General features: G+C 42.6%; 1 protein-coding gene across 4 annotated transcripts in view; it reads right to left on the bottom strand.

Annotated features, from left to right (window-relative positions):
* HKDC1 (hexokinase domain containing 1) overlaps positions 1-27,638 on the bottom strand; it is a 48,116-nt gene extending 20,478 nt beyond the window's left edge. For 2 of the 4 annotated variants that reach the window (XM_074374115.1, XM_074374118.1), the window contains exons 1-7: positions 17,237-27,638; positions 11,928-12,090; positions 7,691-7,839; positions 7,470-7,589; positions 3,786-3,881; positions 2,619-2,721; positions 353-536 (exon numbers count right to left, since the gene is read on the bottom strand). In XM_074374115.1, the coding sequence (XP_074230216.1) occupies positions 353-536; positions 2,619-2,721; positions 3,786-3,881; positions 7,470-7,589; positions 7,691-7,839; positions 11,928-12,090; positions 17,237-17,299 (878 nt within the window). In that variant the 5' untranslated portion in view covers positions 17,300-27,638. The remainder of the gene's footprint in view (positions 1-352; positions 537-2,618; positions 2,722-3,785; positions 3,882-7,469; positions 7,590-7,690; positions 7,840-11,927; positions 12,091-17,236) is intronic. The other 2 variants (XM_074374116.1, XM_074374117.1) reach the window with 2 other exon arrangements.
* Positions 27,639-27,682: the final 44 nt, after the last annotated feature.

Here is a 27,682-nt window from a genome sequence, read left to right as displayed (position 1 = left end):
CTCCGTGAGACCTGAGCCAGGGAAGGACTCACGCCAGGTGCTGCGTGATTAGGCCTCTGAGAAAGTGGGTGCAGGGGAGATGGGAAACACAAATGAGGAACGTGCGCTCCCTCAGGCCTCACTGGTTTTTTCTGAGGCCACTCATCTGAATGAGCCAAGAGGGCAAGGCCTGAGTTACCTGGTTCACAACTGTGTCTCCCCTGCTTCTGGAACTGAATTAGAATTAGGGATATGACCTAGGGGAACGCACTCAATTTCCTTGGCTTCACTTTCCTCATCTGTCCAGTGAAACTGAAATACAAACCTAGTCTCATAAACTCAGATTGCCCAGATTACACCTTGGAGTACTCACAGTTGCTTCCCAGGATTGAGAGAGCCGAGGTCCAGCTCCCGGTCAAACTCAGTGCGGATGTCCTCCAGGGCCCCGTCATCCCCGAAGGCCCCCCACTCGGTGTTGATGCACATCCTCCCCTCGTCGCCTTCCACCAGGTCAATGTTGCTCATGTCCTCCATGTAGCACGCGTTGGTGCCGGTGCCTGGACAAGGGATCAGAGAGAACACACAGAGACGCAAGGGCTCCAAGCTGGGCAAAGACAGAGGGAACTCTCGACCGCCTGAGAGTCCTCTGAATGCACCACAAAGTGCTTTTGATCCACTCCCGGGCCTGGTTCTTGCTGAGGGAAGCAGCTTTGGCAAGCCCGGGAGTTCATGAGGAATAAAGCTGACATGTCAAGTCTACACTTGTCAGGGTGTTAATGGTTTGCTGTTATGAATGGAGTCAATTGTGAAGAAGTCCCCGATGAATATGTATGAAAGCTGACAAAGCACATTTACAAAGAGGAGGATGAGTTAATGTAACCTTGTAAATACATATTTTTTTAAAATCACCAACCCACAGTAATTTTTTAAACCCTTTCCCTATGTTGCTTAGCCTCTTCTCTATTTGATAATAAAAACATTCCTTATTCACAGCCTGCCACAAATTGTTCCTAACATAAGCTACATCCTTGTCTTTAACAGTGATTAGCTATTACAGAAGAAAGCAACATGCCATTATTCAAACACAAACTTACTCTAAAGAAACACCTCAAACACTTGAGTAGTAGCGAGTGGCTGCAAATAGGCACAATCTATTTGGGTCCTATCAGGATGATAGAAATGTTCTAACTAACTGGATTGTGGTGATGGTTACAGAACTTTGTAAATTTACTAAAAATCACTGCATTATACACCTAAATGAGAGGATTTTTGTGCCTCAATAAAACTGTTTTTTAAAAAAATGTAAGTATCTTCCCCTGGCTGATACTCTGATCTCAGGATTTTAAAGCCAACATGAGAAATAAGAGATAAAGAGAAGTAGAATGTAATATTTGGGAAAAGCTTTTCTCAGAAAAGCACACTGTTTAGGCATGGCCCCAAATCTACAGGTCACCAGACATTGTCACTAAGACAGACACAGTGGACAGTAACTGATGCCATGACAGGCAAGCACCAGGCCCATTCTGAGGTGTGGGGCTCCAGAAACAGAAAGGCAGATCAAGCCCTTCAGCTGTAAAGATCCTGCCCTTTGGGCAAGTCCAGCTGAGGAGAGTGGGTTGGAAATCAAGAAAAACAATTCAGAAAACTCCCCTCAACAGTGGTAAAGGAATGGGGAACTGACGGGGTAGTAAAGAACAGCCTATAAATCTGATCCACTTGGCCTTCCTGTCCCCCAGATAGCCTTTCCACGGGCCCCTCCTGGAGAACCCCCCAGCTCAGATGTTGAGACCACCCACCAGACAGCTCTTCTGAGCTGCAGCCTCCGCTCATCTTGCCTACACAGAGCTATGGCCTTTGGCTGGCCTCCCTGCTCCAGCCTTGCCCCCAAGAGTTGATTCTCCACACAGCACCAAATAAGCTTTTTAAAAATGCATTCCCCATTTATCCATCCCCGGCCCAAAGTCCTCCAGCGCCTTCTGTCTCTCGTGGGGTAAAAGCCAAAGACCTTACAGTGACTGTGTCCACTGTCCTATGCAATCTGCCCCATCCTGTCCACTCTCTCTGGCCTAAACAGCCTTCTATTCTCGGCCTTCACTAATTTTGAATCAGCCACCACTCAGCCTTTTAGGGTTCTTCGAGCACCCCAGATTCATTCCCATCTCAGAGGCCACAGGACTCTCTTCCCTTCCACTCCTGTTTGCTCCTTCCTCCTGAGGTCCCTGCTCAAATGTCACCTCAGGCCTCAGAGGCCTGCCCTGACCACTCCACCACACTTACTCTCAATCACATCACCCTGCTTTACTTTCCTTATCATACTAACCACCATCTGAAATTACATTGTTTGTTTAGGTCTTTTTGGCCTTTAACCCACCTACCCACTGAAAGCTTCGTAAGTATAGGAACCTTTGGGATTCTCACCACTAAGAATCCAATGCAGAGCACAAGGCCTGGCACACAATAGGCCCTCAGTAAACACTTGTTGAATGAATGCATGTATTAATTTTCCATCTTCCTATGTTACTTCTTCTAAATAGAAAGTACCAATAACCTTCCCACAAAATTTATTCAGAGGTCCCTGAAACTAAGCCCTTAACTAGCCCCTTTCACCCACCTCCAAAAAGCAAGTCAAATTGAGTTACCAATGATGACACCAACTTCGCAGTAGGGATCATCATAGGCGCACGTCATCATGGTCCCCACGGTGTCATTGACCAAAGCCAGGATGTCCACATCTATGTCCTGCTGGAACACAAGTGGCAGAGGGCATCAGTGGGTGGGAGGGAGGCATTATCCCTTTATTTTTCCCCACAGAGGAAGCAAAAGCAGTGAAGATGCCTGGTTGAGACAATCACTACATCCCGCCTTCCGGGCCTGCCTGCAAGAAACAAGGCCTTTGTTAAGTTTCAGGGGCCCAGGGGAGAGAAAGAACAGTTGGGAGCTGAAAAATGGAACCCATTCTCCTGCTTTATGAGTGAAGGCTTCTGTGCAAAGGAAACATGAGGGAAAGACCACTAGGACTCCAGTCTGTGTTTGAGGGACCCTGAGGAAAGCATGTTTATCCTGGGAGCAATGGTGTTTCCAGGAGAAAACACCAACGTCCTCACCCACGGGGACATTTTAACCAGCCTCAGCCAAGTCCTCTCCATGGGCAGCACCGTGCGTTTCCCACCCTACCAAGTCAACTTGGGTTATTGCACCACAGTTCCACAAGGTTTGAGGGAGCATTTTAAGGTAAAATGAAAACAAGAACACAGGATACAAAAGAATACAAACTCAGCTTTGAAGAAAAAAAGACTGGAAGGGTATTCATCAAAATATTCCTTAAGCTGTCAGGGTAACAAGTCATTTGGGTTTATTGGTGTACTACTCAGCTCAGTAAGGAGCATGTCTTGCTTTTGCAGTTATTTAAATTATTGTAAAATGAATTCAACAAATAGAGATATTCAATGAATAGAGAGTGGAAAGTTGGACAGAGAGCCAGACTGGAAAGAAAGTGATCTTTTAAGCCTCAGAGAGGAGAGGTGGGGGTTGGAGCACTACACGTAGCATCAGGTCTGAGGCAGCTGGGGAGGGCCCTGGGGAGTGCAAGCAACCCTTCAACAGTGCTCGGAACGAGCTCCACATAGCAAGGCTCACTGGTGGCTTTAACCAGATAGCACAGCCACATCTGTGCTACAGTGAGACCTTCCCTAAGATCAAGTTGAGGGTAGGTACAGTACAAGACATCCCACTCCCCAATCCCTGCAACCCTAAAGAGAAGGGGGCTAGGACTGGAAGGGCTCCCTGAGCTGAGGTGGATTCCTCACCTTGTGTTTTTTCATAGCATTTGCCAGAGATCTCACCACGTCGGTGTTCTGAACTCCCCGTGCCTTAAACTTCTTCGTCCATGACAGCAGGATGCCCTGGGGGAAGATTTCAGATCCACAAAAGATGAAGAAGACACTCAGTTCTGAAAATGAGCTGCATAAATCTCATGCTTAAAGTGCACCCCCCATGGCCTTCTCGTCTTTAAGCTGAATCACTCTAATTCTTCCAACATTTTCTCAGAGGTTTTTTCTAATAATTTCAACATCTTTCCTATTACTCGCATCTGAGCAGTTTGAAACGTAATACATTAGAGCAGAAAGAACAATAGCTGTAGAGTTAGAACACTTGGTTTCACAAGACATTGTCCAAATAATTTAACCTCTCAGCCTCAGTTAACTCATCTACAAATTGGAAACGTCACTTCTGCCTCTGTCACAGGAATGCTCTGATGGAAGTTATCTGGTGTGTGGTAGATACACATGATGTTTGCACAATGCCGGGTTTGCCAGGTCCACAAAGAACTGACATGGTGTTACCTCGTAAGACTCCCTTGGGAACTTAATTTCAACTTAAAAAAATGGTTCTCAATTTGCATTATCAATTATCTGCTTACAACTGGTGTTTCTGAAGAGTTTCATGTCTAAAATAGCAAATAATCACAGAATGTTTCAGACTGGAAGAGAACTTGGAGATTAAGAGACTTGCCCAAGGTCACATAGTCAAGAGGAGCCGAGCCCAAACTTACAAACTCCCTGACCACCCCCTACATCCCCACTTCCACCCTCTTAGTTTATGGATAAAGCAGCCAAGCTTTAGAGAGGAAGGAAACTTCTCCAGGTCTCACAGTGGGTGAAGGACAGAGCCCAATTGGAACACAGGTCTCTGATGGCCCACCAGTGACTAGGTTTTCACCCTGCACCACAGCACTGCCTAGTGGCAGTTCTCCCTAACTTCTGCCTTCATGGGCTATAGTAATATCCCTGCTTCAACGGGACAGAGGAGTGAGAGATTGCAGGGTGACCTCCTTCCAAAAAGGATGCTAGGGACAATGTGGGAACTGTTGGGGGGAGAGTATATAGGGAAGTGGGGGAAAAAAGCTGTACCTACAACCATATATATTTAAATTATGTATATAGCATAACACCAGTATTTAATAGATATGACTGAAAGGAAAACTCAACAATTCTACTAGTGGGCATCTCTGAAGGTTGGGATTAGAGGGGATTTCTATTTTCCTCTTTAAATTTTTTAATTCCTACCTTCTTTTATCTCTTTTTCCCCCCTATCTTACAGGAGTGTTACCATTTAATCATCAGAAACACATACACACAAGGAAAATTCTCTTTGGCTAAGAATTTTCCGTTTCCTCATTTAAACAAACAAAACAACAACAAAGTGATATCTTCCTTTAATTCCCATGCCCTGAACTTCTTTAATCATTTTTCAGTTTCACAAAGAATCCCCTTTAGCCACACCCCTCCATGAAGTCTTCCCTTCCTACCTCCTCCTGCATTTATACAGCTGAGCAGACTCCACCTTCTCCAAAGCCCTTATTTTCGTGTCACAAATCTGCTGCAGAATCATGCCCACTCTCAGTTATTATTACTAATGCACTTCCTTGTGGCTGAAACTTCTCTACTTTAGACTTCACTGAAAGGCAGTTTGGGAGGAAATTTTATAAAATGCAAGTAATTCAACTAGATCTTGACGAGAAAAAGCATTTCTCTTTTCCTTGATATAATCAAGCTCACTTCCCTAGTTTAAATGTCATCTGAAAACCATTACTGGGATACAACACAAAATGGATCAAAATGCTTTCAGGCATCTGCTGGCATTTTAAACAATGTTTTAAAGCTGTGCCTTTTTAGAAAGTCAGTGTGGTCAGGGAGTTGATGAGCTTGGGCTGAGCCATTCTTGGCCATGTGGACTTGGGCAAATCTCTTTACCTCTATGAACTGCAATTTTTCTCAAATATAAAATGGAAATAATTAAATCTGCCTAATATGATTGTTCGGGGATTTGAATGAGGCAATGCACATAAAGAGTTCAACATAGTGCAAGATACAGTGTCAAAATCTGGTACAGTCTATCATCATCATCTTCTTCCTTCTTCCTGACATCTCTGTGCCTAAGCTCAAACAAGAGACGTTTAACTATTTGGTAAATCAAGGTCAGATTCTTGACTCCTCCCTACAACTGACTCAGAGGAACTCTGATCTCCACACCAGCGAAGACAAGCAAAGCTCCCCTGGCCTCTTCTAACATTCCCTGAAACCTTCTTTATACTATATTTTTTCCCACTTCTTTCTTTATAAAATAATTAAAAAGTAAACCTCAGCCATCTCCCATATAGATAGATGATGGCAAATTCTCATTCAGCAGAATCCAGTAAATGATTGATTGCACCTTCAAATGTAGATAGTTATCAACAGATATTAAATAAAAGACATTGTGCTAGAGACCCTGGGGGTGGAAGAGGAGAACAATACAAAATAGTGCCTGCCCTCCAGAAACATCTGTTGAATTGGGGGACAAGGTACAAAAGCATGAATAGACAAATCATATAGGGACAATCATTCAAACCCTGTAGCTACCACTGATGCACCAGGCACAGTGCTTGGCATGGTACAGATGCTTTGTTCAAGCTTCACCTCAGCCCAGCAAGTAGAAATTATCCCTGTTTTACACATGTGAAAACAAGGGACCCAAAGTAACTTGCCCAGTGGGCACAACTTGTCCTGAGCCATGATTCAAAGCCAGGTCTGTGGATCACAAAAATCTACTCCCTTTCCACTATGCCAAATGGCTCAAGCCAACAATATCAACCACATCCCAAGGTGGTCCCTGATATCAGGTGGTCCATGAATTGACTGTCATCTGAATGTCCTGACCAGTCCGTGCAGCAAGAGCTCATGGACCACCACTGGGGGCAAGAGTGGCCTGGGGAGACCTGAATATAGACAATAATCCCCTGGCTTCAGAAAGCACATTGTCCTTTTTTATGTCCCCTTACTGGTTTTCACAGATTCAAGCAAGATCAGGTTTGATTTCTCCCTGTTTACAAACTGAAAATCTGAGGCGTACAGAGATAGATTACCCAAGACTCTAGCTGGCTAGTGGCATAGCTGAGACGGTACATCCCAGGTGTGAGGTTTGCTCAATAGCATTGTCACTCCAGTGACCCCACCTCAATCCTGCTTCCAAGAGCTTACTGTAGAGGCAGAATCTCTAAGCCTTCCCACTCTAGTTACAACAGTGGTTCCAAGTATGGTTCCCAGACCAGCAGCAAATGCATCACTCTGTAACCTATTCCAAATGCAAATCTAAGGCCTCACTGATTAAGAAACTCCTGTGTGGGGCCCAGCAATCTGTGTTTAACAAGACTTCTGGGATTCTGATGCAACCAAGGCCTGAGAACCACTGAGTTTGGTGGTGGAAACCATTTTGTTTCCTGTGCTGTGCCCATGTTAAGTGTAAAATCAAGGTAGCTACGTTAACATATTCTCTGCCTCACATTTCCACATCACTGTTAAGGGGGGGGGGGGTGGCAAGAAAAAGAAAAAGCAAGCAAGAAAACTCCTGCTGATCCCTCCTGTTCCCAGCCTGACTCCTGCTCATGCCACATTCTCCAGCTCCAAACCCAAATCCTACACAGCTTCTTCCCTCCCCAGCAGCAGCCTTACCTCTTCCAATTTAGTCTGTCTGCAGGGAAATGAAAAGGTTAGGCCGAGAGGAAATTTCTTCTGCTTCAACCCTTTGGTCTTCATGAAATCTGCCAGACAGTCAGCTACATATTCAAACAGCTGTAGAGAAAAGAAAGCACAGGACCCCGAGCTAAGGCACAGTCGCCCATAAACTTGATGCCAAGGCCTTCCCCCACCTTCGTAGAGCTCCTGCCCGGTACCTGTGTGCCATTCCCTCGGATGATTTCATTGGGTGTTGGGTAGAACTGACTCTCCATCTGGACGTTTCGTTTCCCCTCTTCAGAGACTTGCACCTTCAAGACTCGAAACTTGGATCCTCCAAGATCCAGGGAAAGAAACTCTCCATTTTCTATTAAAAAACAAACCAAGAAAAGTTATCATTAATTGAGGGTCTGCTGTATGGCAAGCTCTGGTTGGTCGTGGGAAGCACAGGGAGTGGCATCTAAATCAGAGCAGGTGACAGAGCTGAGTGTGACAGGGCATCAGGTAGCCAGACAGAGGAGAACAGGGGTCCAGGGAGAGGAAATTGTGAACAAAGGAATGAGACTGTATGGGGGTGGAAAGGTCTGTGTTTTGAGCAGGAAAGAGGTGTGACAGAAATGAGGCTGGCAGGCAGTCTTGGGTTAAAAAAATTAGGAAGGATTTGGAAAAGCCATCCCACCCCAAGGAGCTTAGGATTTATCCAGAAGGTAGTGGGGAGTCACAGAAAGTTTTAAGAAAGATTTTAACCAAGATTTGATTGAGGTTTTGGGAAAACACCTCTGGCAATAACCAGGATGGACTGAAGGATTTTATTAAAAGAGGAGGTTCTTATGCTGCAAGCCAGATTGAAGGTGACCCAGAAGACCTACTGTATTGTAATAATGTCTGCATGGACTGATTCTTTCCTCTGGCCACCAGCACCATCATCGCACTGTGGTCACCTCACCCCACCAGTGACTCAAGACCCTAGTTCACAGAAACCACACAATGTGATCCTTTTTGTGACTGTGATCCCAGGAAAAGGACTCATTGGACCTCAGCGAAGGGAGAACCTGCCCAGAAGACAACAGCAGCAGTGGGGCCATCAGAATCTTTACAGACATTATTAAGATTGTTATGACCTCCCATCATGGTGACTATAGTTAATAATATTGAATTGCATATCTGAAAGTTACTAAGAGAGTAGATCTTAAAAATTCTCACCACAAAAAAAGTTTTTTGTGACTATGTGTGGTGATGAATGTTAACTAGACTTACTGTGATCATTTCACAATATATACAAATATCGAATCAGTACGTTGTACATCTGAAATTAATGTGCTGTATGACAATTGTATCTCAACTTAAAAAATAAAAAAGAAACAATAATTTTTTTAAAAAGAAATAATCTTTCATGAGGGTGAGGCTTCCTTGACAATCTGTCTGCTGGGGACAACCCTCCAGTGACCTTTCAGCGGCTGGAGGCTGCCACAGACGCCAGGGGTTTCCTTGTCCTAAACTGCTGCCAGGGCTTGTAACTCTGCTCCGTCCCCATTTCCAAGTGCAGCATCTCCCAAAGTCACACAATGACTGAACGTGTAGCTTCCTGAAGATTCAGAATCTCCAGGGGTAAGAGGCCTGGGAAACCACGTTTAGGTATCACCCCAGGTAAGTCCTATGCTCAGGGAAGTATGGGACTTCTGTCCTAGTGCAGACCCCTCAGCCCATCAGCTGACAACACTGGGGCTCCTGGGTTCACCCCCAAGGCTCACCTTCCAGAAGGCCTAGGAAGCTGCCTGGAGACAGAGGCCAAGAAGAAAGGCAGCTGTGGTGGGGCCTACAGAATCAGTCACATTCAGATAACAAGATGGGCACTTCTGTCCCCCTTCCCTTATGACTGATGGAAGAGAAGGCACTTCTAAGGCGCAAGTAAGAGCAGTCAGTTGCAGCTCCCTGACTGAAAGGCTGGGAGGTAACTAAGCTCAATCAAGTTATCCCTTCTCAGGTAGGTTCAGATGAAAAGATGGGAAACTACAGAGTTGGAGTAGGTACACTCAGAAGGATTTCTCTGGAAATTGCATACATTTCTGAAATGGAGGCCCCAAGAGATTAGGAGAGTTTTATTTGTTTGGTTTTGTTTGTTAGTAATCAGAAATTATACCACCAGGTTGCAGGAGCTATGCAGGACTTGAGACATTTTGGAGAGTTTAAAGCATTCCTTCCTTGTGACCTCATCTGATCCTAATGACCCCACAAGTTGGTGGGACAAACTGGCCACAGCCCTTTTACTAATGAGGACAGGCGTACAGTGGTTCTGGGACTTGACAAGGTCACTTGGCTCCACAGGGACTCTGGGCCCAGGGACCTCACCATAGCTTGATCACTGGTGAGATTTATTGCGTGATGAGAGGCTCTGAGGAGACAGTGAAGAAAGGAGGTGGTGTCTCCTGGTCTGAGGAGGAGGGAATTTCTACAACTTGGTCAGTTTCACTTCTAAACCTTCCTGAAGCAGCTAGGGCCGGGAAGGCACATCCAGCCAGCAGCCTCTAGACCGTGAAAGGCCACTTTCCTTTGCTTCTGGGACACACCTCTACAAGAGGAGCCACAACACAGGAAGCCAGGAGGACTCTGACCTAGTGCTCCCTCCTCTCCATACATACACCTCATGACTCAGGTGCTTCCTCAGAATGGCCCCAGATGACCCATCAAAGACCACAGTCCCCTCAACATTCTAAAGAGCAGTGTCAGAATTGAACAGAGATTTCAAAGCAGGACTGTCTCTTTCCACAGCTTATGTTCCTCCACGGTGGTACACTGCCCATGCCACATGCCCACCCACAAGCAAGGGAACAGGCTGCTCCACCACAGTTCCCGGGGGCCTCTCAAATGGCAGAGCAAAGATACTTTGGACCAGGCATTAACCGAGGGGGGCCCAGAGCCCAGCAAGTCCAATCAAAGGTCTCTGAGAGCTCCCCAAACTTTAGTTCCTGCTCGTTCAAGAGCCCCAAAGCCCCTGCTGGAACTTGGCTGGAACACTGGGACCCTGACATTGGGGAATTCCCTTGGTCCTTAGTGCTCTCAGCTGACCTGGGGATAGCAGTTACACCACGGGGTTCTTACGGGAATTGTGTGAGGCAGTGCGTCCCTAGCACCCCAAGACCACAGAAGATGCCTGGTAGATACCAGTTCCTTTCCCTCCTATGGCCTTACCCAGAGGTTGAGAATGGAAGAGTTTGATGAAAACTCAGAGATTCCCTCTAGAGTTCTCTAGGCTGTGGTAAGGAAAATAATGGTTCTCCCAGGATGTCTATATCCTAATCCCTGGATCCTACGAGTATGTTAGGTCACATGACAAGGGGGAATTAAGGTTGCAGATAGAATCAAAATTGCTCATCAGTTGACCATGAGATTGGGAAATTATTCTGGATTATTTGAGTGGGCCTAATATAATCACAGGGGTTTTAAATATGGAAGAGGGAGGCAGAAAGATCAGAGCCAGAGATTTGAAGATGCTACACTGGGGCTTGGAGATAGAAGGGAGCATGAGCCAAAAAATGCAAGCGGCTTCTAGAAGCTGGAAAAGGCAAAAAAATGGATTCTCCCCTAGAGCCTCCAGAAGGAATGCAGCTCTGCTGACACCCTGAGTACAGCCCAGGGAGACCCATATCAAATTCTGAACTTCAGAGCTGTAAGAGTATAAATCCGTGTTATTTAAAGCTGCTAAGCCTGTGGTAACTTACTACAACAGCAATAGAAAACTAATGCGTAAGCCAACTCTTTCATTTTATAGGCAGAAAAAGTAAGGCTAAACATTCCAAAGATCACTGAGGAATGACAGAGCTGGGCCTAGAACCCAGGTTTCTTAAATTATCATTTAATATTTTTTCTACCACAACATACTATCTTCTATCACTTACTATCTAAAGCCTAGAATCTAAAGCCTAGATACCTAGGCGTAAAATGCCACTTACCATCCATTCAACAAATACTTCAGGGCCTAGTGTGCATCAAGCACCGTGCAGCGCTCAGAACACTGTGGTGAAGAAGAAATAGATCCTGCCCTCGTGAAGTGCTGGTCTAGTGGGGAGGCTCTCATACACAGCATGGGGATAGGCACTCTGACAAGCTCCTAGCCCAGCATGGGGATGCTTCCCAGATCAAGGCAATAATCTCTACACCGTGGTGGAAAAGCTAAGTGGTGTTCCCAAGGGTAAGACTGTTGGGATTCTCCAGCAGGAGGAGGAACACAATGGGTAGGGCCAAGGCAGGCAGGGAAAAAGAAAGGTGCATTTGAACTTTGGTTCAAAACTTTTGATATTGAGCCACTGGAGCATAGAGAAATGCGGAGGTAAGGGCGGGGAATGTGGAGAGAGGGCTGCAGAGATAAGCCAGGGTAAAGGAGCAAACTTCAGGCACCCATCAGCCTAGAGGGAACCAGGAGGATCATGGTCCCTGGCAGCCCATAGCCCCACTCACCTGAGCCATCTGGAATGGCCCTGACAAAGGTGGGCAACATCTTTACTGAGGCTGTGGGGTTGGTGTCCTTCCCCAGGCCCTTCTGCATTTCAGCCTGGAACCGAGCCATGATGTCCAAAAGGGTCTCATCAGAGAGCCGCATGTGATACAGGAACCTGTCCACCTGGAACGGATACCAAAGTGATCAAGATAGGCTGCTGGGGACACTTGCCCTCCATTCGAGGCTATGAATTCCCACCCCAGGCATGAAGTTGTGTTCCTGATTCTAGACAGCTTCTTATTTTAATTAAAAAAATTTTTATTGAAGTATATTCAATTAACAATGCTGTGTTCATTTCTGGTATACAGCACAGTGATTCATTTATACATACATATTCATTTTCATACTTTTTCATTATATGCCATTACAAGGTACTGAATACAGTTCCCTGTGCTACACAGTAGGACCTTGCTGTTTATCTATTTTATATATAATAGTATCTATAAATCCTGACCTCCCAATTTATCCCTCCCTACTCCATTTCCCCCTGGGAACAATGTTTGTCCTCTATGTCTGTGAGTCTGTATCTGTTTTGTAAGTTCATTTGCCTTTTTTTTTTTTTTTTTAAAGATTCCACATATTAAGTGGTATCATATGCTAGTTTTCTTTCTCTTTCTGGCTTATTTCACTTAGTATGACAATCTCCAGGCCCATCCATATTGCTGCAAATGGCATTATTTTATTCTCTTTTATGGCTGAGAAGTATTCCATTGTGTGTGTATGTATGTATGTATGTATGTATGTATGTGTGTATATATATATATACCACACCTTCCTTATCCAGTCACCTGAGGGACAGCTACTTGATGTGGATTCCCAAAGGTTCCTTGCCTAACCCCTCATCGAGCTGAGGACAAGATGGGGAGTTAGAAGAACAGAATGGAATGGAAGGCTGCGGAGGTGGAGACTTATTCTGAAGCACAAGCTCTGAGGGAAAAATGATTACCCCATTTTTTTCTGACGGGACAATGGAGGGGCAAAACTAGGAAGAATTCAGTTTCTAATTCCTAGTTCAACGCCCTCACAGTTGTCTCATTGCCCTTACACTAGAAAAGAATAGCTATAGCTTAAACCTTAAATTCCTAAACACGGAAGCTTTCTTTTATCCAGTAATAACAGTATATATTCAGACACGTCTCCCTTTGTTTAGTGGCTGCTAGAAAGCTCAGAACTAAATTCAGTTTCCAAGTGCTATCTCTACAGTCCAGTGCTTAAATTTCCATTCTGTTTTTAATTGAGGTTGTTTTAATTAAGATAAAGTTTAATTTTTAAAGCTAGCCCAAATTGCTATGGGAAATGAGTGCCTGTCACTCAAATAACCAGGAAATTGTGGCAAAGGACCACTGCTCCAATGGAGGAAAGTGATAAAAATCACTATGGCTGTGAGCAGTCCACGTGAAGGTAATATGTCACATCATATTACCTTCCTCCCCATGCTAATGCTAATCATTTGGAGCTGGCAGCCTGGATTCCCAGGGCTCACTGGGATGGATTATCAGGAGGAGGGACAGTGGCACAGGCACCCTGTATTTGCCACCCCGTTTTATATACTGAACAGCGTCTCCACCCATCCAGGTCACAAGGCGGCTTGATCTTGGCACATTCCTGCAAGTAATTGCTCTCCCACACTCTTATCTAAGGCTAAGAACATTTATTGTAGTCTGCAATGTGCTTTCATGTATGTCACCTCATCTAATCTCTGAAACATCCTTTTGAGGCAACCAGGTAAGGCCAAAATTATTGCCCCTAATTGAGAGATGAAGACTCCAAGGCTCAGAGCTGTTAAGTAGCATTAGGAGAGCCATAGGAAGTGGTAGCACTGGGACTATAATGCAGTCTCCACATTCCTTGTTACGTGGCCTGGGTTTGCTTCATAGCTTCATGTGCGACCCACAAGCCCAACAGACAAATTATAGCAAAGCCCAGGGGTCACATGACCTTTATCATAGGACAGGTACCCAACCATCAGGCCTAGAGGACAGGCATCCCAGCTCAGTCCAGGGCCACTAAGCCACTGAGGTGGTCCATGGCTCCCAGGACTTGGGGGCCAGAGAGAGGCCGGAAAACCATCAGAGAGCCATTAACAAAAGAGGACAATTGGGCTTTCAGCATATTTGAGAAGATAGGATGGAACCAGGTCAAGCTTCATTAAGGGCTTCCTGTTCACCCTTAGTCTGTTTATGACTAATTGGTTGGCACAGCCACATACACAGAGAAAACCGACAGAAGGGACGTGACCCAAGTAATTGGGGCTTGGGGAAGGGTGAGATACGCTACACGGGAACTAAACTTGCTCCTTTATCACCCCAAGGCCCCCCACACAGTGCCCATAAACGTACTGCTCATTTTTGCTCAGCCCCAGAGTATAAAGAACTTCTCGAGGCATCCATAGCACCATCCCTCGTAAAGGGAAGTAATGGTTTTGAGGCCCTTCTGGGGTCGTCTGTGAGTTGTAGTTTAACAGAGTCATTCAGGACTTTGGATTACTACTCCTGCTGTTGCAATAAGTTAAAGTTATGTCAGACAAAAATGTCACCTTAGTATAGGTTTCTTGTCTAGCCTTTCTATCTTCCACAACACCTGGAACAGTAGCTAGAAGGGAAGAATGACACATAGGTTGGGACAAAAAGGTTGCGTTTTAAATCCAAACAGGTGATTTGAGGCCTATTGGCCTCACAAGGCACACAAGTTGCAGGTGCAGGGGAGGGTACTTGAGTTGTAGAAAACCATGCCTACTTTTGGAGTGACTCACAAACCATAACATGGGATATCTTCTAAACAAAAGAGCCAACAAGCATCACAGTTAATGTAGGAAGAGTAGAATCAAAAATGTGAGCTTAGAGCTGCTGAATTACGGCATGAATGAGTACTGTGTGTGAATGTGGGAGCCAGAAGGGACTTAAGAGATTACTTAGTCCAAAGGTCCCATATAATGAATCAAGTCATAAAATGGCTCAACTCTTTGACCCAGTGATTTCACTTCTGGAAATCTACCCTTGAGAAATAATCCCAAAGACAAAGTACATTAAATACATACCAATGTTTATCTCAGCAATACCTTCATTGTTAAAAATGAAAGTGGCTAAATGCCCAACAAGAGGGAAAAGGTAAATTGTTCAAGTTGACTGAATATTAGAAAGATATTAAAATAATTATGGAGAAATGTACACCAGTGGTTACAATACAACAATAGGTGAAGGATATAAGATTCTGAATTGTACATACAATATAACTATAAAAACATCCAGGATTAAAAAAAGACTACAAGGGCTTCCACATGGTAAATATGTCAGTGTTTGTGAAAGAGGTGGGTGGGATTAAAGGTAACATTTCCACTTTTCATAATGTTGACTTATTAAACTGTAAAAAGCACACAAGGGAAAATCTAACCAGTCCTTCTTTTATGAATGGACAACCTGCAGGTCAGTGACCAGACTCAGCCCAATGTTATCAATAGGTCAAATAATGTCAACATATGGAATTGGAAAAGAAGCTGTAGAGGTAGTTTCTCCTTTCTTTTTCTTTTTCTTTCTCTTTTTCTTCTTTCCTTCCTTCTTGTTTTGTTTTGCTTTTGTTTTGATGTTGGTATAGGGAGGTTTTAAAAAACTGTTCCAGAATCTAAATAGTAACCCTCACAGGCAAGTGGGGCCCAGGATCTTGACAACTCTGGAGTCAGGAAGCACAGAAACTAAGGAGGGGACTGGCTACCTGAGCGGGACAGAGGAAGAGCTCATGCCTTTTGACCAGGTGTGCTTTCACCATAAGTAGAAGTGAATGAGTTGGTGTTCTCAGAACGTGTGACTCATCCCAGCAACTCATAAACCAGCCTCCCTGGCTAGGTCACTCACTCAAGGTGGCTGCGTACTGCTCCAGACTACTCCTGCTCAGCTCACTCTCAGGAGCTTTCTTGCTTTCCCTGGGGAGACGGAGGGGTCAACTCCAAGCCTTGACAAAGGCTGACCCTCCTCCCACAAGGACCTGAAACAGATCAGAGGAGGCTGTGTATCCTGCCTCCTGGACGTGCACCTGGGCTGGTGGACAAACATGTCCAGCTTGATTCTAGGGTGTATCTGAAGGTTAACCACCACAAAGGGGCAAGGATATGAAACTAATCTGCAGAACCAAAGGTGTAAAGTTTGCAAAGACTCCCCCTTCGGGACTGGGGAGACACCATGCAGGTTGCTTCTTTACTAAGAGGTCTTAAGCAATGCTGTATAGAACTTTTCCTTAGGAAGTCAGTAGAGGGGTCTGTGAATCTAATCAACAAATGAAAATTAAGACAGCTTAACTCTGATTGACTTACAGTATTTTAAGATTTGCTACTGTAACCCAACTCTAATGAACTCTCTCTAATGAATGTAGTGGGAGTTTATCTCACCCAGCAAAGTAGGGGTCCCAGGGGTCATGCTTTCTTTCTTTCAGTCTGAAAAGCCAAGAGGCATCAAGACACAATAAAAACAAAATTAAAATTAAAAATAAAAATAAAAAAGACACAATGGAAAGGATACTGGGAAGGAGTTAGAGACGAGTTTAATCCTCACTCCACCTTAAATACTTGTGTAATCTTGGCTAAATCCACCTACTGTTATCTATAAATTGAGGGAGGCCAGTGCCCAGGGCCCTGCCACTGGTAGCTGGTGTGGCTACAGTGGCAGGCAGGGCTCCTGCCTTCCTCAATGTTGAGGGCCCCCAGTTGAGTCTTGGCAACTTATCACCAGCCCACCTTAGAATGAATTTTATAGACAGATTTCTTGGGCAAAGTGGTGAAATAATGCACATCATTAAGGGCACACCATTCGCAAACAGCACGTGCCAATAATACACATTTTGATTATTGTATGTGAAAGCTCACATCCCTCTTGGTGTCCATATTTATATTCTTTCAAGCACGTGAAAAATCGTGAATTACTTTAAAAGTTCTCACGTTTTCTTTAAAAATGACTCTCCTCTCCTTTGTAGCCTTTCCCCTCAAATATCCCTCACATCAAACACAATCGTCATCAAGCTTTCTAAAGACTTTTTCCTCGTCCCCTTCCTGTCTGATATCTGCCGGGAAGTCCAGGTGAAATTCAAAGCTCAGGACAGTACGCCCAGCCTGTGGGAGATTTACTTCCTCTTCCCCCTCCTCCTCTATGAGCCCTGTACTGCCCCTGTGCTTCTTGCATCTTTCCTAATAAGCTCTCTTAAGTCCTTTTGCACCTAGGCACAGGATTGGTGAGCTCTATCAGTGAAGACTGAACCTAGATCTCTCAGCTTGGTGAGTCCTTACCTTCTTGATCTGATCTTCCTTCAGTTTGGTGAAGTAAAATGCCATCAGGTGTACCGCAAACATTTTTCCCAAGTTTGGTTTCTTCTGAGATGAGCAGAGACTTCTGTGCAGTGTTTACTCCCACGTCTCCAGAGCGCTGCCCACTTCCAGCTCAAGCCAGAGACCTCCGGGGAACTAGGTGCTACAGATTAAATACTTCCAGGCTGCTTAGTTCAATGATTAAACTTCGCCCCCTCTCTCTGGTCCCTCCCTCCGGCACACACTTGATTGTCTAATAGGAGGCTCAGGATGGTAGCTGAGGGTGGGTGGAGGGCAGGCAGGGGATGAGTGGCTTGACTCCTTGAGAATCGGGTGCCACAAAATCCTGTTGCTAAGCAACACTCTCAAGCCAGTGCCCCACCAAGCCCACTCAGCCGAGGAAAATCTCCTGAGAAGTTGGGCGTTAAACAAAGCCAAGTTTCAACCAAGCTGAGCTGCTCTGTAAATGCCCAGTCTCAGGCTTTTCTCTTTAGTCTTTTTCTTCTCAAGCCAGGGATATAACTCCTGACTCCCTGCTCCTCTCTAGCACCATCTTAAGACTAAGCATTGCCCTGGTCAGGGAGATTGCAAGAATGTTGGGGCAAGTTCCTGTTTGTGACAGGTCAGATTTCTTTGCTAACAGCCCACGGTAATGGAAAAAAGTCAGTAAGTTTTATCAGTTCACAATGGTAAGCCAGAAAACCTTGATTTTGTAGGTAATAAAACAAAACAAAACAAAAAAATCCATGACAAAGAATGAACTGAAGTCACCTGTACTCATTGGAAAGCTGCTGCTGGAGAGGAAAATGGAAGTTACAGAGGGAAGGTGTCTCAGGCCACTAGGATATTCGGCTCACTCTCTCATCTCACACCTCCCACCTGATGTGAGAAGGGCCCACAAAGGGGCCAATGTATGGGTACAACAGACCTTGCACTCTTCCCAGAGTCACTGGTCAGCTAACGAAATCAACAACAACAACAACACTGTTAACAGCAGCTGACATGGATGAAGCACTTGCTATTTTCATTTTATAAATGAGAAAACTGAGGCCTAGAAAGGTTAATTTACTCAAAATCACAAAGCTTGTAAATCGTACAGTAAGGAATCACACCCAGGAGTTTCATTTCAGGGTGCAGCTCTTAACCAATACATAATATTGCCTCTTTTCTTTTTCCATGCAATAGATACTCAATTAAGAACTACTACAAGCAGCAGCATTCTGCTGGGTTTTATTGTCAAGAATTCCAACTACAGTTGACCCTTGAACAACATGGGTTTGAACTGCATAGGTCCATTTATATGTGAATTTTTTTCAATAGTAAATACTTCAGTACTACATGATCCAGGGTTGACTGAAACAGCCCACAGATGTGGAATCACAGATTCAGAGGAAATGCATATACAGAGGACAGACTATAAGTTACAGGCGGATTTTTGACTGTGTGTAAGGTCAGGCGCCCCTAACCTCTGAGTTGTTTAAGGGTCAATAGTACTTGGAAAACTAAACACAAACATATCACTTCAACAGGATCTTCCCGGGGTTGGGGGGTGGCAAATGAAGAAATTCCTGAATATAACTCCCAAATACTAATCAAATGCTTCCTAAAATTAGCAACTAATCTGATGTCATTGAAGGTCAGCTGGGCACCCCAATGTTTCTCCACTCCTCTAGGTAATTGCTCTATAGTACAAGGGGGAAAATGAGCTTTTTCTCCTCAGCTTAGCAGCCTCAGCTTTGTATGCTTTTCCACTGCATAATCTCATTAATCAAGCCAATTACCAGACAATTGCCTGGCAAGGGAACCTTCAACAGCTGCCTCTTCAGAAACCACTGATTCTCCAATCAGTGTTCTTTACCCATCCACCATGTGGATGAGCCACTGGAAGTCTAGCATAAGCCCAGAGTGCTTGATTAAAATTATTCCAGATGCTTTTCTCAGACTGATATAAAACTGTCTCCCAGATTGAGAAACACTAACCTTTGCAGTCTGTTTACCCCTCAGGCTATGAACTCTTTTAGCTCCTTTACTTTGTCGTTTCTACAAGCAAGCAAAGGTTAATCTTTAATTGTTGACATTATTCAATTCCCCAACCCATGTGGAATTGTTGGTATTCTGAAAAAGACGTGCTGTGCCTGAGTCTGCTCTGGATGAGGATAACATCCTGCACAGGTGACCTGCCCACAAGTGATAACAGTACTTGCCTTAACTCCTTTATTTAAATAGTAACCTCTGAGGTGCAGTATGGCACCAAGGTCACTGATTTACTCAACATAGGGATAAGAGGTTACAAGGGCCTGTGGACAAAAGGATACAAAGCTGTAACCAAAGATCTCTGTAATCTTACGGTTGTTTTCATGCAGCCTTTGGAAATTTAATTAGGCAAATGACACCAGAGGATTTGCATCTGTTCTATCATTCCATCTTAAATCTAAGTACATCAGCATCTACATTCCAGGTGTGAGTTAGCCAACTGAGCTGAGACACTTAATGATTATAGAGGTCACATGTATTTGGCATCGTCTAGCTCAGCCCCCTCACTTTATAAAGACAAAATATAATTTGATTATTTTACCATTCTTCATCTGATTATTCCAGTTCAACCACTGGAATTTTTCACCCTTATTAAAGCTCTATGTAGCTATTCAAAGATATATAAGTCTTACAAGCACTTAGATTTTGCTTAAGAACATCCATTTCAGGATTGGCACTGCTAAGTGACATTTTACTTAAAGTGTATCACCTGTCTGGCCCAAATCTTCCATGTAAGAAGGGAAACTCACATCTACAGACATCTCTATTTCCATAGAGCTCTTCCTTATGGGAAAGCCTAAAGATAATATCTGCTTTCCTGTAAGTACTAAGCACAGTAGGAGGACAAGAAGTCCAATAGAATTTACCTACTGTTTAGTAAACACTTGTATAATATTTACTAGGTGTTTTACAATACTAATTCCCATAGTGACTATCATTTTCTTCGCTTTACAGATAAGAGAAACTGAGGCACAGGGCTCAACTGGTACATGATGCAATGATATTTGAATGCAGGTAGTGTGGCTGCAGAATCCATGCTTACCTACAGTGCTACACTGGTTCTCACTAACCTGGAAGCAAAGCACAGGATATACAGGACCTAAGCTAGGAAAACTGGCCCACAGGAAAGTGCATGGGCCCTGGGTTCCCGCCCTGGCTCTGCCCCAACTAAACACAAAGGCTCCAAGTTCATATCTGTACAGGGTTCACAGCTCCCTCAGTGGTCATTTGGAGAAAGAAAGTAAATGAGATCACATAAGAGAAGTCATGTGGCCTACAGTGGGCCTCTGACTAGGGACCCCTTCTTAAAACCGTTATTTCATCTCATCCCATTTGGTCTCTTACGATAAGAAAATGCATGCAGTCCTTTCAGTACCTTCAGTAAAACAACCTTAAACCATGATATCACATATGTAGAATCTGGAAAATAAAATAAATTAGTGAATACAACAGAAAAGAAATATACTCACAGATATAAAAGACAAGCTAGTGGTTACCAGTGGGAAGAAGGAAGGGGGAGGGGCAAGAGAAGGGTAGAGGATTAAGAGGTGCAAACTACTATGTATAAAATAAATAAGGCAGAAGGATATATTGTACAGCAGAGGGAATATAGCCAATATTTTATAATAATTACAAATGGAATATAACCTTTAGAAATTGTGAAACACTCTGTTGCATACCTGAAACTTAAATAATATTGTAAATCAACTATACTTTAATAATAAATAAATAAATAAACTTGAAACAACTTAAAAAAAAAAAATCACTGTAAACCGTTAGAAGGTACCAGTTCCATCTCCTGGAATTATAGAAACAGTTAGGAATTTTATAAATGTTTACTCCTGTTACTAAAGGAAACCGATCTTGAATTTTGTCCCTTTTTAAAAAAATACGTCCAAATTTAGGTTGTCCATAATATAAATCAGTCTGACTTGCTGGTATTCCATTTGCCGCAAAAGAATAAGAAGGAGAGTGTGTGAAAGAGCAAACTGCCATAAAAGGAAGTCAACGTAGAAACTTCCAAACCCTGCCAGCAGTTACAGTTACTATGGTGTCTCCACGGGAACAACCACAAGTGAAGCAGAAATGTTAACTTCAGCAAGTTTCAAAAGAATACTACTGATAGTTTTTTATAGCTTTATTCCTGACCCAAGAGCAGTCAGGGAACACTCATGAAGAAATGAGCATGTATATTAACTATATTTCAATAAAAAGTAATTAATTAATTTTTTAAAGGGTGCGTATTATGTAGATAAATAATACCTTAGTAAATTTGATACTTTTAAGGGAAAAAAGAAAGAAATCAATTGCATACATTAATTTTTTTATCATAACTGTACATTAAATTAAGAGCTGTATTTGCAAAATACATATCAAGGAGAAACAAGTCATATAAGGAAAGGCAGTTCACATGGCTTTTTAGCATTTTTCAGAGTAATTACAATCTCAGTTGCACAAAATAGCAAACTTGACCCCTGGCTAAGCGTTGCATAAACCCACAAAGACAAGAGAGCTTAACATAATTTTGGAAGACTGAAAGCTGACAGAGAAGTAATAGCTTAGTGGAGGATACACTGATACCTAAGTGCCTGGAGGCAGTGATTCTGCTGAGAAATGAGCAATGACACCCGTAATTCTAGAAATGCTCAGGAATTAGAGACCCTTAGGAAAGTAAGAGGCAAGATACAGAGCCAAAAAAAAAAAAAAAAAAAAAAAGAGAGAGATTGGCTAATGTGATCCAACAATCCCACTCCTAGGCATATATCCAGAGAAAACTCTAATTTGAAAAGATACATGCACCCCAATGTTCACAGCAGTACTATTTACAATAGCCAAGACATGGAGGCAACCTAAATGTCCATCAACAGATGACTAGATAAAGTTGTGGTACATAAATACAATGGAATACTATTCAGCCATAAAAAGAATGAAATAATGCCATTTGCAGACACATGGATGGACCTAGAGATGTCACACTAATAAGTCAGAGAAAGACAGATATATATCACTTACATGTGGAATCTAATAAAAGGGCACAAATATATTTACAAAACATAAACAGACTCATAGACATAAAAAATAAACTTATGGTTAGCAAAGGGGAATGAGAGGGGCAGGGATAAATTAGTAGTTTGGGACTAGCAGATACAAACTATGAACAAAACAGATAAACAGCAAGGTCCTACTGCATAGCACAGGGAACTATATTCAATGGCTTATAATGACCTACAATGGAAAAGAACACATATATATGTATATCTGAATCACTATGTATGAACCAACAACATTGTAAGTCAACTATACTTCAATTAAAAAAAAAGAGAGATTGTCTAAAAAAAAAAGAAAAGCAATTAGGACCCAGGTGTGCCCCTCTACCTAGAGCAATGGGTGACCAACCCATCCCCACCCCTACAGAATTGGTGTCTATTCTCTGGAGACACTGAACCCAGCAGCTTTATTGGCAAAACAGGCCTTCAGATAGTTAGATATTTTCAGGAAAAGATTTTATAAACCCAAATTCTTGCATCTCCTCATCTAGAAAGGCAATAAAATCATTAAAGGTGACATCTACTTGACCATTAAGGAGAGCTGTCTTACAAAACTACATGGCTTTTAGCATCCCGCCCATTCAGTTATACATACTGAGCGCTGTACTTAAATCCCTGATGAGCCAGGTATGTCAAAGCTTACAGCAAATTCATCACTAAACAGGTGTCTGACTGTTTCTCTAACGCCTTTTCCTAGATACCTGAAGGGATAAGGTCTTTCTTTTCAGACATTCTCAAATTTCTTGTTTTTACTGGGTTTAGCTTCATCTTGGTATACATTTCTGTGTTGTATTCCTCTCTCACAAAAATGACTGTCTCTCTTTGAGGTCCAAGAACTTAGGAACAAATACACCCCTCCTACCAAGATTGCCACCATGAACCAAGCCAACATCCTGGTGATGCAGCCCTTGGATGCTGCTGGGGGTCTCCTTCTGCTCCCACCTTAAAGGCTGCCGGGGCCCCATAACCCGGGACAGATTGGCATGATAGGCAGGGACAGTGCAACACCCACAGTTCAGCAGGAAGTCGATAAGGAATATGAGACCCTCGTTTCAAAGATTTGTCACTGCCAGTCTGCCCCGGGGGAATGCTGGGCCAAGTGATGTCCTTCAAAGTCCAACGACCCCCATTCCTGGGCTCTCAGATGTCTGACATTCTCCACTGGGCGTATTTCCCCTAACAAATAACTAATAGGCCAGGTGATGCCTACTTTATCAGAGTTATAAACCCTATCGCCCTTCACAGACCCTAAACCTCTTACCTCACCTACAACCAGAGACTTGTGCACCAGCCGATCAGGCACCTTGTGACCCGACCTTATAGAAGGCCCCAATAACTGGCCCTTGGTGCTCACACAGGCACCTCTGGTCTGTGTGGCCTGCTGTTGTCTATGACAGCATACTCCTAATAAACTTCTTTCTATTCCCATTAAAAAAAAAAAAAAAAGAACATGTGAAAATACATGAGTGTTTGTATTAAAGATTAAATAACAGGAGGCAGAACTGATAATTCAACTGGAAATCATTTAAGTGAATTTCTACATATAATTGAGTAAAAAGTCATGGTATATGGACCAGGTGATGATGAAATTAAACCACTGTCCAGAATTTAGGAGAACGAGTCATTGGAGGTTTTATTTTCCCCATCATCTCAAGGTAGAGACACTTCTAGTGGCTAAAAGCCTCCAAGTAAAGGCCAGCACTGAAAGCATGTATTTTCTAAGAACTTGGGACTGTCAGCTATTAGAATGCCAACATTTTCACAGGAAGCAACAAAATTCTTACCTTCTTTCTGCCTCAATGACATATTCCTCTTTATCCTTCTGAATTCTGACTCTCTTTCTTTTCTTTTCTTTTTTTTTTTTTATTTTTTGAGTTATAGTCATTTTACTCCCTTTCTTTTCAAATATGTATCTAAATCTCTTCTCAGATGTAGACATTACATTGTTTGTTACTCTTCTTTTCAAAATGAAAAAGCAACTATCAAATAATAATAGGGCTCTAAAAAATGACAACTGTGATAGAGAAAATTTAAATTACAATAGATTAACAACAAAGTTGGAGAAATCGCCTAGAAAGTAGTATAAAAGTCATGAAAATTTTAAATAAGTCAAAAAAATTTTTACATACAGCTTTAACAACAAAAAATAATAATAGCTATATCAAGAGAGAAGTGAAGAAAAGAAATGATTGAAAGGTAACTCCTCACTTAACATAACAGGAAATTAGTACCTAATGTTTTAAAATGATGACTCGAGATGTGTATTATGCAGTCAATGAGGTAAATTTTAGAATAGAGAAGAGAATTGAAAGTGCTTATGTCTGGTTTTTAAATCTGTATACCGCTTTGACAAAAATTAATTTTTAAAAAATGGCTTAAGCTTATTCAGCTTATGTATATAGAGTTAGAGGTAAGTTAATGTACAGAAGTGTGGCTTAGAGGAAAGTTATTTCTAAGTAAGCTTTGTTTTGAATTTATATTCAAAATACTTACACGCAGAGAGAATTGTATGGACAGCATGTGGTCAACATCCATCTATCAGTTTTTAAAGAACAACAATGATAATGAAAATGTAGCTGTTAAGAGAAAAGAATAAGACAATTTATGAACATTACAAATTATTTAAGGAATTTAAAATAGATACATGATCTCAACCTAATAACAAGCATTTGAGAAAAAAAGACTTTCCAGCAGGGAAATTATCAGTCTCACTATACTTTACAGGTGTGTCAAACAGCAGTTCAAAGTAGTCTTTGAGGTTACAAGTCTTTCCCAAGCCTCTACAAGAACCAGGAGCTTTTCCAGGGCCTAGAATAGTTGGGAGCACATGATATTGAATCTCTGGGGAGACTGTATAAGAGTGTAGACTTAAAGGACCACATTCAAAATTATCTCCTCAACCCAAATTTGCCAAATTAGCAAAACTCAGCGTCTTAAACTCAGTCCTCAAAGCTGAATCCTACTTAGAAAGCTTATTTTCCCCCCTTCTCTGGCATTTTTGCCCATAAAGACTATTGTTTATCATCTGTGTGGAATTGCCCCACTGGGTTAAGTGACAGGCTTTCAGAAGTATGTTTATAAACATTGCTATCTCTGTTCCAGTTTATGTATTTTTATAGCATTGAAATAGAGAGAAATAGCGTAATTCATTTATCCATTTGCTTGTCTCTTAGGAAACCACAACTTGCCATCATACCCTCGTAGGTCTGTTTTGAACTGGACACACACACAGTGACTGTGTAATTAGACTCCCAGTTCTGAGATACAAGAATCCTTGGTGATTTGGGATGATAGTTTTGGTTTTTTGTGATTCACAATAAGTCATTTTTCAAAAGACCCAATTCCATTTTGTAGATTTACACTTGTCCACAAAAAGAATGAACAAAACATTTCATTGGTTATTATTCCTAACCAGATATGTATTAACCACATTTTATTAAATTACCCAGATCTGTACTGATGGAACTGAGGTCAGCATTTAAGCCTCAGTCCATACCTAGTGTTGATGTACAGCTGAATCCACAATAGTCCAAGGAGGGCTTTCAGGCAAGTATTTAAAAATCTGTTTGAAAACTGCAAGGAAAAAAAGTTGTGTTTTGGAAAGGTTGAGAAGATGACCTTAGTGAAATATGTCTAGAATTTAGCTGCCCAGAAGGCCACAAAGACAGACAAGTGACATGTCAAACTTGCAGCAGAGAAAGAAGACCAGGCTGTTTCCACAGTGACAATTTTAAGCACACTGCAGAGAATTGTTCAGGGCCATTCCAACTACATTTTTCCTTTTTTTGTTTCACCTGATCTCATCTTTCTTTAGTCTCTTCTGCTTAACCACAGAGCTCTTCCTCCCCACAAAGAATGGAAAGGTGAAAGGGTAAACTATTTATCCCTAGTATTTATAAACACTCTAGCTCAGTGTTCAAGCAGCCTTTCCCTGACAACACCCCCACCTGACTCTTATCTGAGGCCTCACTAACATTTAACTTGCCTCAATGTCTTCTCTGACTTACTAATTCTGGCTTCAAAACTGGAGAAAGTGGGAGAATTTAATAACCCTCGAAGTGATGCATCTCACCACTTAAATATGAGACTAAATCCATTATTCAATTCAGTTCACGAGTATTTCTTGAGACCATCTGAGCAAGAATGGACTGTCTGCTATGGAGTAAGTCACAAAGAAAAGCAAATTCTAGAAGCTACAGTTGCTCAAATGCAAAGTATCAAAAGAAGTGTGCCCTTCTAAAGCATTTCACTATCCACAAGCAAGGGAGAAACAGTGCCACCTGTTCGGTCTTTATTTCTATGAAGGCAAAGGTTAGGAAAATAAAGAATTGCCATCTGAATTGAATGAAATATCATCTGGACTCTCAATGACTGAAGAAAAAAGTCAGAGATGACTAGGTTAGCAAACTTGGCTGTTCCTTGACCAGTTGCAACCAAATCAGGTTTAATTCTTCCTCTGAAGTCAGCCTCAACTTAGCAGTAGCTCACAAACTTAGTTCAGTTCTTTGAATGATCTAAGAACTCAATTCACAGCCTAGAATGAACCCAAACCTTCAGATTCACTTATGAAACACTTCCTGTATACCAGGCCCTGTGCTAAATGGCATCTCATCACATTTAACCTCTCAAACAACTCTAAGTAGGTGTTATTGTCCATCTTTTTCAGATGCAGAGCCTAACCCCTAGAGAGGGCAAAGTTACTGAGCTGGTAGTGATGAGAGAAGCTAAATCAAAGCCTGTCCAACTCCAAAGCCTATGTTTACCTCCTTTTAGCTGTGTCTCTAACCAAGGCTTAAAACTTTGTTGGACAAGTAAAGGTCACTATGCATCAGACTGGCCTTTGGATACAGGAAGACCACCCATTCTATGTAAAATAGTCCACTAGTACCACTCTCTTCCCTTATTCTACTACTTTCTAGCATTTATTTCTGAAATTACATCCATTCACAAAGACTGATGGTGCTGCTATATTCCAGGCACCACAGGTATAACAGTGAACTAGACAGATGACAATATGTGCCCTCACAGAACTGACATTATTTATTTGTTAACTTATTCCTGTCACCATATCAAAATATAATCTACATGAGGGCAGGAACATTACCTGTATCACTTACTGCATATTTCCAGCACCTAGAACAGCCTCTGTTACATGGGTACAATAGACAGCAATGCCTATCAAAGAATTCCACCCATGACATCCTCAGCAAAGGTGTAGAAAACTGGTCAAAACAGCTCACCAAACTGATTTTATTCCCATGCACAGTTCCTTATAGTGCATTGTCTCAGTGCTATACCAAAAATGGCCAAAGCTCTAAATACAATCTCCAAGACACTGAAACAAACA

Source organism: Camelus bactrianus, chromosome 11 (assembly GCF_048773025.1).
Source record: "Camelus bactrianus isolate YW-2024 breed Bactrian camel chromosome 11, ASM4877302v1, whole genome shotgun sequence".
NCBI classification, from domain to species: domain Eukaryota; kingdom Metazoa; phylum Chordata; class Mammalia; order Artiodactyla; family Camelidae; genus Camelus; species Camelus bactrianus.
Note: the sequence above shows the minus strand (reverse complement) of the source record. Positions and strands in the feature narration are given on the sequence as shown.